We start from the raw sequence: 13,747 nt of genomic DNA on the forward strand, positions 1-13,747 counted from the left end.
AATACCTCCATTTGTTTGGCGCGTTTTGTTCAGAAATCCACAGGCTCGAGTGGTCACGACGGGGCAGACAAATTCCAAATAGTATCCGTAAAGTTCGTAGAAACGTCAAACGTTTTTATAATCGATCCTCAGGTTGTTTTTACAATAAATAATCAATAATATTTCAACCGGACCGTAGCTTTTTCAATAGGAGAGAGAGAAAAAAATGTCTGCTCCAAGTTATTGCGCATGCAAAACTCTGGTGGCACCCAGCCATACAATGAAGCGATGTGATCTTTCTCGCTCATTTTTCAGAATAAAAGCGTGAAACTATGTCTAAAGACTGTTCACACCATGCTTAAGCCATAGAGAAAGGAATCTGGTTGATATCCCTTTAAATGGGGGGAAGGCATGCAATGGAACTGAGGTTTCAGGAAAAACAGCACTTCCTGGTTGGATTTTCCTCTGGTTTTTACCTGCAATATCAGTCCTGTTATATTCAGACAATATTTTGACAGTTTTGGAAACTTTTAGTGTTTTCTATCCTAATCTGACAATTATATGCATTGTCTAGATTCAGGGCCTGAGAAATAGGCAGTTTAGTTTTGGATAATTTTTTCATCCAAGATGAAAGATAAAGATAAATGCTTTAAAATGAAACATGTATGGAAACAGGTGAATTAACTCAGTTAGCAGGCTCAAGCAAGCTAAAACCCACATGGTAGCAAAAACGAATTAGTAGGAATTGTTTACATGTTAGAAATGATTTAAACACTGCTTTAGGCTACAATTTACTAGTTAACCAAAAAAATCATGTATGTCACAAGAAATATATTCACCCCACCCAGTGTTGTAATCAAAACATACCAGAAAGCATATAGTCCTTGGCTCAGACAGTGTAGTAGTTTGGGCTCAATAGCATCTTATTAGTGTGCAATATCTTGAGAATCAGCTGTGCATGTGATGGAAGAGTGCACTGTACATGTGATGGAAGAGTGCACTGTACATGCAGAGGGTTGCAATTCCATTGAATCGGGGATAGTTTAACCAAAATATGCCACAAGACCTAGAATTGCCATATGTGTATCCCACAAAAAAAGGTTCACTGTTATAGGCTAACGTTTTTAATGAATTTAAGCAAAATTCCCAAAAGTAACTTCACATGGAAATTTTTCAGAAGAATTTCCTGGAAATTTACCAGAAAGTTTCCGACCCTTTGCAACCCTATTCTTCACAGAAGACTCCTAACACGGAGATAAGCTCAGAGGACAAGAAATTAACATTTTGGGTCAAAAGAAAAATGGCAGCAATATCTTGAACTGTACTTGGTCTTAATCATAACTAGAGGTTTGTGTGTGTTTTAAATCATGGTTGTCCCAGAAGTTGTTTGTAGATGTCACTGGGTGGCACTCCGGTTAGAATTCAGCCCTTGTTGTCTAGCATTTACAATTCCTGGAGGTTTTAATAATGTCGTGTAACACAATTTTCATTCTGTAACTTGTTTGTTTCCCCCGTAATCCCTCTTCGATAAATTAGATCAGACCTAGCCTGCCCTGCTATCTCCACACTAGCCTGTTTCTCTCTCTCTCTCCTCATCTCTCTTCTATTCTCACACTGCCCCTCTGTAACAGACCAGAAGGTGCAGTATCTAGCTACTGTACAATACAGTACCATGGCTATCCCTCTAACAGACCAGACCATGAGTATCTAGCTACAGCACAGTACCATGGAAATATAATGGGATTGAGTAGAGATCAGATTAGTGGAGGCTGGGAGGGCGATGAGCCTCCTCAGTGTCCGGGGTAGTAGAGCCATGACGGAGCTGCAGTGGTCACAGACCATGTGTAGTAAGTACTGTATGTGGATGGATGGAGAAACCCTGTCTGTCACTCACTCCCACACAGGATCTGGGGAGCGGGGAGGTGAAGAGGGTCAGTATGCTAATGAGCCTCGCGGGGAGATTTAACATGGGATGAAGTAGTGGAGAGTTCACAACGGTTTGGTTGGTAGTTGGCAGTAGTTGGGTCATGAGGTAGGCAAGGAATGGAATATGCTTTAGACGCATCAACATGTAAAGGCCTGGTCCTCTACTCTCCTGGTCCCCAATCCCCTAGTTTTCTGCTCCCCTAGTCTCCCACTGCTATCTTGCCTCTGAAGCTAAGCAGGGTTGGTCCTGGTCGATCCCTGGATGGGAGACTAGATACTGCTGGAAGTGGTGTTGGAGGGCCAGCATGAAGCACACTTTTCTCTTGTCAAAAAATGTATAATCCCAATAACCCATGGCGGTGATTGTGGACATTGCCCTGTGTAGGGTGCCGTCTTTCAGATGGGACGTTAAACGGGTGTCCTGACTCTGTGGTCACTAAAGATCCTATAAAGCTTATTGTAAGAGTAGGAGTGTTAAGCCCAGTGTCCTGGCTAAATTCCCAATCTGGCCCTCATACCATCATGGCCACCTATACATCCCCAGCTTCCTATTTGCTCATTCACCCCCCCTCCCCCATCCCATAAGAAGGGTTAAGTTATATTAATGGTCCTCTGGTCCCCTAGTCCTCTATTCCCCTGGTTCCCTAGTCCTCTATTCCCCTGGTTCCCTAGTCCTCTATTCCCCTGGTCCCCTGGTCCTCTATTCCCCTGGTCCTCTATTCCTCTGGTTCCCTAGTCCCCTGGTCCCCTGGTCCTCTATTCCCCTGGTTCCCTAGTCCTCTATTCCTCTGGTCCCCTATTCCTCTGGTTCCCTAGTCCTCTATTCCTCTGGTCCCCTATTCCTCTGGTCCTCTATTCCCCTTGGCCCCTGGTCCTCTTTTCTGATTCAAACAGCATCTGCCTGTTCTAGCGTTTTTGTGTGTGTCTGAGTTTTCAGCTAAGCCCCTGCAGACGTTCACTGTGAGAAAAGACTAATTAAAGAAATTCAAAGTAAAAGCCAGCAGGATTAATGTCGTAGGGGATGATGGCTCCTTTAACCCTGTTGTTGCTGACGCTATGGAGGAAAGAGGGAGAGAATGGGAACCAAAGAGAGAAATAACATTTGGTTTTGCTTGAAATCCAGTGTGTGGCAGTCCATTGCTATCGCCACGCCGACATGCTCTCTTCCTCTCCTCCGTTGTCATGGTAACCCCGTACCCGTCGACTCACCCGGTGTACCTGTCGTTGTTTCTCAGGGAACGCAGCCGCGACCACCACAAGTCTCGCAGCAAGGATGGCAGCCGCTCGGAGAAGTCTGTCACCATCAACGCACCGCCAGCAGAACCGCTGCTGGGAGACTCGTCTGTACTGGGGGAGGAGGTCCAGGTAGGCCAATCCCTGCTCACACAGCCCACACAGCCCAGACAGGCAACAAACCACATTGCTGGAAACCCTCCAAATATGAACTTGACCTTTTTTTTCACATGACAACTCCTTAACTTTTAAATTTCTGTATTTCTATGTTTGTTTTTTTTCCCCTGATTTTGAATTTATTGTGCAATGCCTCATTTTGATGGTAATTTAATCATAAAGGCACAGACACATACAGTATGCACCGGTGGACAGCTCGGCTCACGTGGCTGTTTATCAGTGCTTGTAGTTGGATTTATGGTAAACAACTTCTTTGTAATACAAATGTATAAATCCCCTCATGGGAGTGAGTCTATCTACTGTCCGGGTAAGCCCTGTGCCTTTCTGGTTGAGCTGAGGACTTCACAGGCCTGATTGAGGCTTTCAGATTACACACAGTATGTTTATGTCCCTTTGTGTTGTACAGCAAGCTGATCAATGTGCACATAGTCTCTGGTGTTAAACACTGGGCACTCTGGCTTTAAGGGTTTCAGGCTTTGGCTGATAAAGTACTGCTGAAAGTGGGCTTTGAGTGCTAGGTCTGCCTGGCCCTTGAAGAGATGGAGGGAGGGATATAAAAATAGATGTTAACAGCAAGACAGACAGTTGGACAGATCCAGATGTTATGGCTTATACACAGACTGGAGGACAAGAGATTTTGCCGTTCACGTGCAAATTCTATATTCACTACAGTGGAGTATAGCCCAGAACAACACTGCCACTACCAGCCCTTCTCTCACCATTACAATAACCCTTACTGACCCACTCGACAAACTCCCTTCCTCGGGATGAACAAGACTTGTGCGCACGACACAGGGTGTGTTTTAGTACTGTTCATGTATGTACGCACGTGTGTGTGTGTGTGTGTGATATATTAAGCGCCTCAACAGGATTTGCCAGCGAACAGCAGTACTCACTCAGTATATGTGTTCATGTTGTGGCCCACCCTGCCTGAGGTAATGCTGACGGGCGTACTATAGGCATCAGTCAGAATAATACAGGCTCTCTGGGAATCTCCTCAGAGATGGAGAGGAGCTGCTGTGTTAAAAGCTATGCCCTGCCGGTCTCACAGTCCCCACAGTACAGGGCTGCGCTCGTTACCACTCACTAAGGTGGCTAAGGCGGTGTGTGTGTAACGTCTGTGCGGGGGGGAGGAGAGCAAGAAGCAGTAGCCAATGCAACTCGGCTATAGCCAAGACTAGCTGATTTGTAGCAGCCTCCCATATCTATCTTGACTGGAGTAGCCTAGAGAAGCTAGCTAAGCTAGCCAACTATAGCTGGCTAGGCTAATTGAGGCCACATGCTACTCTTTCTCCCCAACCCCATTCAGATAAAACAGCCTACCTGTTGGTAGTTCGTTGTAGCCTACCACTTCTCATTTTGCTAGCTTTTAATTCTGTTATTTTAATCCATCTTGCATTGCATTAGTGAAAGGCATAAACAACAAGCTACATACGCGAAGGCTACCAGTCTTTTTGTGGGTCGCGTCATAAAAACTACATTGAAAAGTTTGTTTTTATTAAATGAATAATTTGAAATGTCATGGTATATCCTTGTATGTAGCATTGTCACATCACATGGATATTAACATTTTATTTAGTTTTTTCAGTGTTAAAATAGGCCGATAATTTTTGCTTGCTAAAATGAATATCCGTCCGGATATTCTAATATTCAAGTAACCGTGCATATCCCTAGTATAGACCGGCTGCACAACTTTTTAACCGTGCATATCCCTAGTATAGACCGGCAGCACGACTTTTTAACCGTGCATATCCCTAGTATAGACCGGCTGCACAACTTTTTAACCGTGCATATCCCTAGTATAGACCGGCTGCACAACTTTTTAACCGTGCATATCCCTAGTATAGACCGGCTGCACAACTTTTTAACCGTGCATATCCCTAGTATAGACCGGCTGCACAACTTTTTAACCGCGCATATCCCTAGTATAGACCGGCTGCACAACTTTTTAACCGCGCATATCCCTAGTATAGACCGGCTGCACAACTTTTTAACCGCGCATATCCCTAGTATAGACCGGCTGCACAACTTTTTAACCGCGCATATCCCTAGTATAGGCCGGCTGCACAACTTTTTAACCGCGCATATCCCTAGTATAGACCGGCTGCACAACTTTTTAACCGCGCATATACCTAGTATAGACCGGCTGCACAACTTTTTAACCGCGCATATCCCTAGTATAGACCGGCTGCACAACTTTTTAACCGCGCATATCCCTAGTATAGACCGGCTGCACAACTTTTTAACCGCGCATATCCCTAGTATAGACCGGCTGCACAACTTTTTAACCGCGCATATCCCTAGTATAGACCGGCTGCACAACTTTTTAACCGTGCATTGGACTGTCCTTTTGAATTTGGAAGTTTATTTTCTGGAAATATGTATCCAGACATACTCACGTGCTTTTCACCTTGTGTAATTGGTTAGTGTGTGTGTCTGGGGGTTGGCTGTAGCGCTGTGTATGTGTGAGTATCTTCTGTGTTTTGACACTGTGTGAGTGTACTGTGTGGTGTCTTTGACACGGTGTGTGAGCCCAGATGCAGGGGCTGTGTTTGTCAGGAGGGTGCCAGCCCTCAGCAAGCTGTGACCTCTCAGTGTAGCTGTGTCCCTCTGTTACTCTGCTATAACCAGCCTTCCAGAAAGAACTGTGTGTGTCAGGGTGCATGTGTGTGTGACTGTGTGTGTTTCGGGTTGTTTGCTGTTGAGCATGTCATGAAAACTTGTTGTGTGACACAGTAAATACTTTATACGGTATGTTTGTCATTGTGTGTTTGGGTACAGTATTTGAATTGGCAAATCAGGGCGTTGGTCTCAATATGCTCCATTTTCTCATCATTTGCCTTGACAGTTTTATGAGCTTGCAGCTCTAGGTGATTCTGCAGTGATGTTTGAACAGAGCAGTTTGCTACAATATTGAACCGCTGCCATTGAGGGAACCAGTCCAAAGCTCCAGCCTCCAGGCTATGCTGACTCTCAACCCTCTCCAGTCGAGAGAACAGTAGCGGTCCCTATTCGTCTTGACTACTCGCATACACGTATGATACATTATATCAGTGTTGTAACGGTAGACCATAGATGTGGAATGGTGACTTCTGAAGTACTCTCGGGTATAAGAGTTGTGCATCTGAGGAATGCACTCTAGGTCCTTTCTGCTCCACCATTATGTGAAGTGGCACCCAGGAGAAACATGATATGTAAGAGCCAAGAAGCATTCTTTGAGAATGAACAGCCCTCCACCTCCCACCTCTCCTGCTGACACAGACAGAGGACTGTTTGAAAATAGAAAGTGGATCCAACTTTATTTATAGTTCACGGGATGTCAATGAAATCAGAATCCTTAGAACCCAACAATTAGACATGGTACTCGTGTGTGTGTGTGTGTGTGTGTGTGTGTGTGTGTGACTCATTCCAGGCCTCCACCTCAAAGCTTGTTTGTGTTATGTAGGCTAATTCTGTTTTATAAAGGCACATTACACAGTGTGCTGCACATGTACTCCCCAGTGCACGTGTTCACATCTGTGTGATGATCGTGTACTACCTGACCTCGGCTTTGAAGTGAATGAGAATCCGGCTTAGTGGCAAAAAAAAAACAAAGTTTTAGGCTGCCAATTGGTCTTTGTAGTAATTTACTGCAGGCAGAATCCAAAGGGGGACAGGCGTAGTCCCCCCCCCCAGAATGGAGGCAGTGCCAACGGGACATCAAACTAAACTCTGTCAGCCTCTGATCCCCCAACCCCATAACATGTGCACCTCTACATCCCCACCCCTGTCTACCCCGCTCTCTCTCTCCAGTTTAACTCTGCCCAATTAAAGCAGTGCCTGTCCTCTGAGATGGTTAGGCAAAGAGGTAACAACAGGACTACAGTGCATTTCTAAGCAGAGTGCAGGTAGGTCTGTGTTGGGGAAGTACGAGGTACAGTAGTAGCGATGTCGGGACCTTGGATGCAGCACGGGGCTTGTTCTCATGTCTTTTTCCACACCCCCCATTGTTCCATGGTGAGTTGAGTCTCTGCTTCTCTACGAGTTGAGGTCTCTTAAACAAAATTATTCCATGTTTCTGTGTGTTTTCTGCTCATGCAAGTTCCTTGCTCTGGAACGGTTTTCTTGGGGTTGAGGCGATTTCTAGGCCGTCTATGCAGGAGACAAGTGGTTGAAGACGTCTAGGGTTGCAAAGGGTCGGAAACTTTCCGGTAAGTTTCTGGAATTTTTCCAGAGATTTTCCATGGGAAGTTAATTTTGGGAATTTAGCTTAAATTCATTAAAAACGTTAGCCTATAACAGTGAACCTTTTTTGTGGGATACACATGGCAATTCTAGGTCTTGTGGCATATTTTGGTTAAACTATCCCCAATTCAAAGCCAACCTCTGCATACAGCTGATTCTCAAGATCTTGCACAGTAATTAGATGCTATTGAGCCCACACTACTACACTGTCTGAGCCAAGGACTGCATGCTTTCTGGTAAGTTTTGATTCCAATACTGGGTGGGGTGAATATATTTTATACGACATGCATTATTTTTTGTTAACTAAGAAATAGTAGCCTACAGCAAAGTGTGTTTAAATCATTTCTAACTTGTTAACAATTTCTGCTAGTTTGTTTTGGGGTTTTAGCTTGCTTGAGCCTGCTAACTGAGTGTTAATTCACCTGTTTCCATACATGTTTAATTTTAAAACATTAAACAACTCCTTTGTAAGATAAATAGTTAAGCAGTTAGATTTATCTCTACATGGAATTGCATTTGGGGTTTCTTACTCATTTAAAAAAAATCTTTACAGGAAAATGCCACGGGCACTATCTCATGTGTGGAGACATTTCACTGCTGCTAATGTAAAAGGAAAGCTGTGTACATTTGCAAATACTGTGCCAAATCATATGTGAAGAATGCAACAAAGATGCAGAATTATCTGGCCAAGTGCATAAAGTTCCCTCAGCGCTCACAACAAGTAACCTCTGACCAAAGTCCCTCCACTTCTATTTGGGGTGAAAATGATGAATTAGACACCTTATGGACAGCAACAGCTCATGGTCCTCCTAGAATCAGACGTTTTTTTTACTCAATGGAAGAACGTAGTCAGAAATACTAATGAATGTCTTGCTCGAGCTGTGTATGCAACTGGTTCACCTCTGATGCTCACAGGCAATGTGTATTGGAAGAGATTTCTGAATGTTCTTCACCCAGTATACACCCCTCCAACCAGACATGCTTTATCTACTCTGGATGCAGAGTTCAAGTGAAAGTCAGGCAAATCATAGAGAATGCAGACTGTATTGCAATCATCTCTGATGGGTGGTTGAATGTTCGTGGGCAAGGAATAATTAACTACATCATCTCCACCCCTCAACCAGTATTCTACAAGAGCGTACATGTTGGACCCCAAGTATACTGGCAAAAGCATCCTGTCTGGTGCAGAGATCAACGAGGCCTATGGTGTCATCTCGACAGTGTCTCGCCACCTTGGCCTGGATGAGAGCAAGGTTTCTTGGCAGTCTGGCGAAGTACACTTCCAAGCAAGGGCTTTGGGATGGAGATGCAATACGGCAGTTGTGCCAACAAAATCAATCAATGTATTTATAAAGCCCTTTTTACATCAGCCGATGTCACAAAGTGCTGTACAGAAACCCAGCCTAAAACCCCAAACAGCAAGCAATGCAGATGTAGAAGCACGGTGGCTAGGAAAAACTCCATTGAAAGTCAGGAACTTAGGAAGAAACCTAGAGAGGAACCAGGCTCTGAGGGGTGGCCAGTCCTCTTCTGGCTGTGCCAGGTGGAGATTATAACAGAACATGGCCAAGATGTTCAAACATTCATAGGTGACCAGCCTGGTCAGATAATAATAATCACTGTGGTTGTAGAGAGTGCAACAGGACAGCACCTCAGGAGCAAATGTCAGTTGGCCTTTCATAGCCGATCATTCAGAGACAGCGGGTGCGGTAGAGCGTGAGTCCAAAACAGAAGGTCCGGGACAAGGTAGCACATCCAGTGAACAGGTCAGGGTTCCATAGCCCCAGGCAGAACAGTTGAAAGCATGACCAGGTGGACTGGGGATAGCATGAAGTCAGCAGGCCAGGTAGTCCTGAGGCATGGTCCTAGGGCTCAGGTCCTCAGAGAGAGCGAATTAGAGGGAGCGTACTTGAATTCTCACAGGACACAGGATAAGACAGGAGAAATACTCCAGATATATCTCATCAGCAACCTGGTGGAAGGGACTTTGTGGATCAGAGGCTCTTTCTCTGTTGCCTCCACCATCCTCCAAATCCCACCAACATCAGTTGCCTCAGATCGCAACTGGTCCTTGTTTGGGAACACACACACCAAAGCACACAACAGGCTGACCAACACAAGGGTTGAATAATTGGTGGCCACCTGGGAAACTTTGAGTCTTTTTGAGCCTGACAAATAGCCATCCTCAGCAAGGTTGGAAAATGACAGTGAAGATGAGGCCTCAGAGTCTGATGTTCAAGAGGTGGACATTGAGGAGGTCCAGGGAGAAGACATGGAAGCCTGAGAGGAAGACAACCAAAGGTTTAGTTGCTAGTTTATCATTTTTAGACGTATGTTGAAAACATTTTTGGGAGATGCGATGGATCATTGGGGATCATTCAATATTCCCTTTTGTTGTTCAGTGAAATCATCCCATGTGACGAGTCAACTCATTTAATTAAAGTTCAATTCGTAACAATTTTTTTACATTTTATTTCTATTGGAAGGATTTAATCATTTGCAATTATGTCTACTTATAAGGAAAAATGGTTATGTTTCTGTCTCCCTTATGATATGGTATTTAAATCCAATGCAAAAAACATCTACAATTAATTCCCATGGAAATGTTCCACCTCTGAATATTCCCCAAAATGTGCAACCCTAATGACGTCGCTTCTTCACACAGGAAGTGAGTTACTATGTCCACTCCAGTCCTTTTGGAGATCTGCGTTTTACTTGAATCTGAAGAGTTTCAATATTTTAAGGACGTCTCCGTCTTTTAGTAGCAAGGTGTCTTCTAACGTTGGTGTGACTGTGTGGTTGTATTGTCATCCTACATAGAGGCTGCTAAAACCCTGCAATCCAATGTCTATGAACAGTTCATCCGTACAAAGACTGTCATCGTCACTGTGTGTTCATTTGTTGGCCCGAACCGCCCAGATCCCTCGTCAGGCCCTTTGCTGACGAGGGATCAGGGAAGTCGTAACACCATCACTGCAGTGCTCAGTGGCTCAGAAGGAATGGACAGAGTGGTTTTCACTGGAGCAAAGATGAGCAGAGAGAGAATGAGAGAAGTTGCCCCAGGGAAGTGAAGGAATAGAAAAGAGCGTTTAAAGATGTGTATAATGGGGTGGCAGGCAGGAACCCTCTGAGCCTAACTGGTTTATTATTTTGTTTGCTCTCTCTCTCTCTGGGGGGCACGGCTGTTTGTTTAATGGACCCCCTCTTCATCCTCCACTGGCCTTTTCACCCCCCCATCTCACTGCTATTAGGACATCCCATGTGATGTCTCTCTGTCTCTGTGTGTGTGTGTGTGTGTTGCTTTTCAAAGCCTGTACATTAAACCCAGAGACACACAGCCCATACAGTACAATCTCTCTCGGAGAGTGATGGAGATCTAGTGGTGAGGCTGCAGCAGTGTAGGTTGTCTCCGAGTGGAGAGATGCACTAGCTGGATCTCTATGGCCAAGCTTCTCCCTGTCCTGGCCGGGCGACGCTGTTACACGTTGTCTCCGAGTGGAGAGATGCATCATCTCTCTTCTCCCTGTCCTGGCCGGGCGACGCTGTTACACGTTGTCTCCGAGTGGAGAGATGCATCATCTCTCTTCTCCCTGTCCTGGCCGGGCGACGCTGTTACACGTTAAAGTTTGCCGTGTCGACATGAGCTCTCCGCTTTGATGGAGACTGTGGAGGTGGTGATGGTGGTGGAGACCTCCAAGGAAGAGGAAGACTCCAACTCTCCACCTGGGGACACTCCTGCTCTCAGCCCTGGGCCATGCACAGAGTCAGGCCAGGTAAGACACAGTAACCACGGACTGTGTGTTGGATGGCCAAGGGCTGTAACATTTCCTTCTATATAAGTGGATATTTGAGGTCTGGATCCAAGGAGTTGACATGCATGCAACTGGCAAGCCATTCGTGTTCAAGTAGTGTGCATTTGTTAAATACAGAGAGAGACAGTGTTTTTGGTGTAGCTGTTGTTGTCTGCGAGACCACTGTTTTAGAAGTGATTTAAAAATGGCCGTCTTTTTGGAGGGAGAAATCTGCTCTGTGATGACGGCGGTGATGACAAAGCTGGAATCTTATGGTCATTTTACATGAATTTCAAAATGAGCTGCATCTCACGATGTGATAGGAGGGTTAGAGGACAAGTGTTTAAATAGAAGTCATCATTTTACCTGAAGAACTCCTATTTATCTCTACTGACTCTTTCTGGCAGTCTGAACTCCCACCTTGTTCCTGACTGTTCCACTTATTTCCTCCATGTTCGTGTAGAACATTGCTACTGCCCACCTTCTCTGTCTTGACATGTAATCGGCAGCTTTGTTTGCTTTGCATTGCTTGTCAACTGTGGTTGGGGCTGAATGTTAACAGCTTCTAGGAATGTACCCTGTACGTTGCTATATTTACAGAACCCCACACCGCTCATTTCCCGGGAGTCTGTTGAGTGCTTGTGCTCCGTCTCTGAGCAAAGGGCCCTGTTTGATCTACCCCACAGACCACAGCAGCACACAGCCCTTTTTTATGGACATGTGATTTAACATTCAAATCAAATCAAATGTATTTATATAGCCCTTCGTACATCAGCTGATATCTCAAAGTGCTGTACAGAAACCCAGCCTAAAACCCCAAACAGCAAGCAATGCAGGTGTAGAAGCACGGTGGCTAGGAAAAACTCCCTAGAAAGGCCAAAACCTAGGAAGAAACCTAGAGAGGAACCAGGCTATGTGGGGTGGCCAGTCCTCTTCTGGCTGTGCCGGGTGGAGATTATAACAGAACATGGCCAAGATGTTCAAATGTTCATAAATGACCAGCATGGTCGAATAATAATAATAATAATAATAATAATAATAATAATAATAATAATAATAATAATAAGGCAGGACAGTTGAAACTGGAGCAGCAGCACGGCCAGGTGGACTGGGGACAGCAAGGAGTCATCATGTCAGGTAGTCCTGAGGCATGGTCCTAGGGCTCAGGTCCTCCGAGAGAGAGAAAGAGAGAATTGGAGAGAGAACACTTAAATTCACACAGGACACCAAATAGGACAGGAGAAGTACTCCAGGTATAACAAACTGACCCTAGCCCCCCGACACATAAACTACTGCAGCATAAATACTGGAGGCTGAGACATTGGAGACAATAGCTTGTATTTATAGTCACGCATAGTGTTACTGTATTTCACTTAAGGTGTATGTGGAGAAAGATTCCCACCGGTGACACGTTAGTAACACACACACACACACACACACACACACTGAATGGTTGGCAACATTAATATTTCTACACTTTGGTTTGACAAACATTTCCTTCCTGATTGTCTCTTTATTTTTTATAATAGAATGAAAGTAGTCCTGAGTGAAAATGTTTGGATTTTTTGCATGTGTGAAAGGGAAGTGGGGATATACCTAGTCAGTTGCACAACTGAATGCGTTCAACCAAAAAGTATTCTGCATTTATACCCAACCCCTCTCCCCTCTCTTTCTGAATGTGTGTCAGCGTGTTTCAATGGCTGTTCAGCTGACTTTTCACTGTATAACCCCTCCCCCACCACCATAGAGGTGTTGGTGAATCACCGCAGGTTTCTGATTAGGGTGGATGTTGTGGATAGGCCTGACAGGTGTGTGTGTGGGGGATGTAATACTCTACAATCCCTCTCCCTTCTCTCTCATTCCCCTTTTCTCCTGTCTCCCTTCGGCTCTCCTCTCTCGCTATTTTGTCTGCCCCCCTTTACCCCTTTCTGCCCCCCTTTACCCCTTTCTGCCCCCCTCTACCCCTTTCCCCACTCATTACTGTGGCAGGTTTGGGTTTGTAGGTCAGGTAATAACCCTGGTGTGTTCTCTGTGGACACACAGCTCTTCCTGGTTCAGTGGGGAGGTGGAGACTTGGCTATGGGCTGTGGTGGTAGAGTCAAGGTGCTGATGCTCAACACCACCCGGAAACTACACAATGGGGTCAGCTGACTCCTATATCAAAATCACAGCAGGGAACTGTTGAAATGGCACTGAAATATGTTCCAGTGTTGAATGGTGCAATTCAAGCCAGCCATGTGACCTGAACATTCAATCAGATGTGGATGTTTGTTTTCCACCTAAATGCAAATGTGCAGTTACATAACAACCACCTTTGTCTTGACCCTGTGACCTCCTCGCCCCAAAGGTCATACAGCAGCTCTACACTGATTTACAGCCTACCCATTGGTCCATTATAAGGATTATTCTCTGGAGGC

General features: G+C 45.1%; 1 protein-coding gene across 2 annotated transcripts in view; it reads left to right on the forward strand.

Moving 5' to 3' along the window:
* LOC139412977 (vang-like protein 1) overlaps positions 1-13,747 on the forward strand; it is a 49,374-nt gene that overhangs the window by 17,728 nt on the left and 17,899 nt on the right. For both annotated transcript variants that reach the window (XM_071159911.1, XM_071159910.1), the window contains exon 3: positions 3,141-3,270. In XM_071159911.1, coding sequence (XP_071016012.1) covers positions 3,141-3,270 — 130 coding nt within the window. The remainder of the gene's footprint in view (positions 1-3,140; positions 3,271-13,747) is intronic.

Source organism: Oncorhynchus clarkii, chromosome 7 (assembly GCF_045791955.1).
Source record: "Oncorhynchus clarkii lewisi isolate Uvic-CL-2024 chromosome 7, UVic_Ocla_1.0, whole genome shotgun sequence".
Taxonomy (NCBI): Eukaryota; Metazoa; Chordata; class Actinopteri; order Salmoniformes; family Salmonidae; genus Oncorhynchus; species Oncorhynchus clarkii.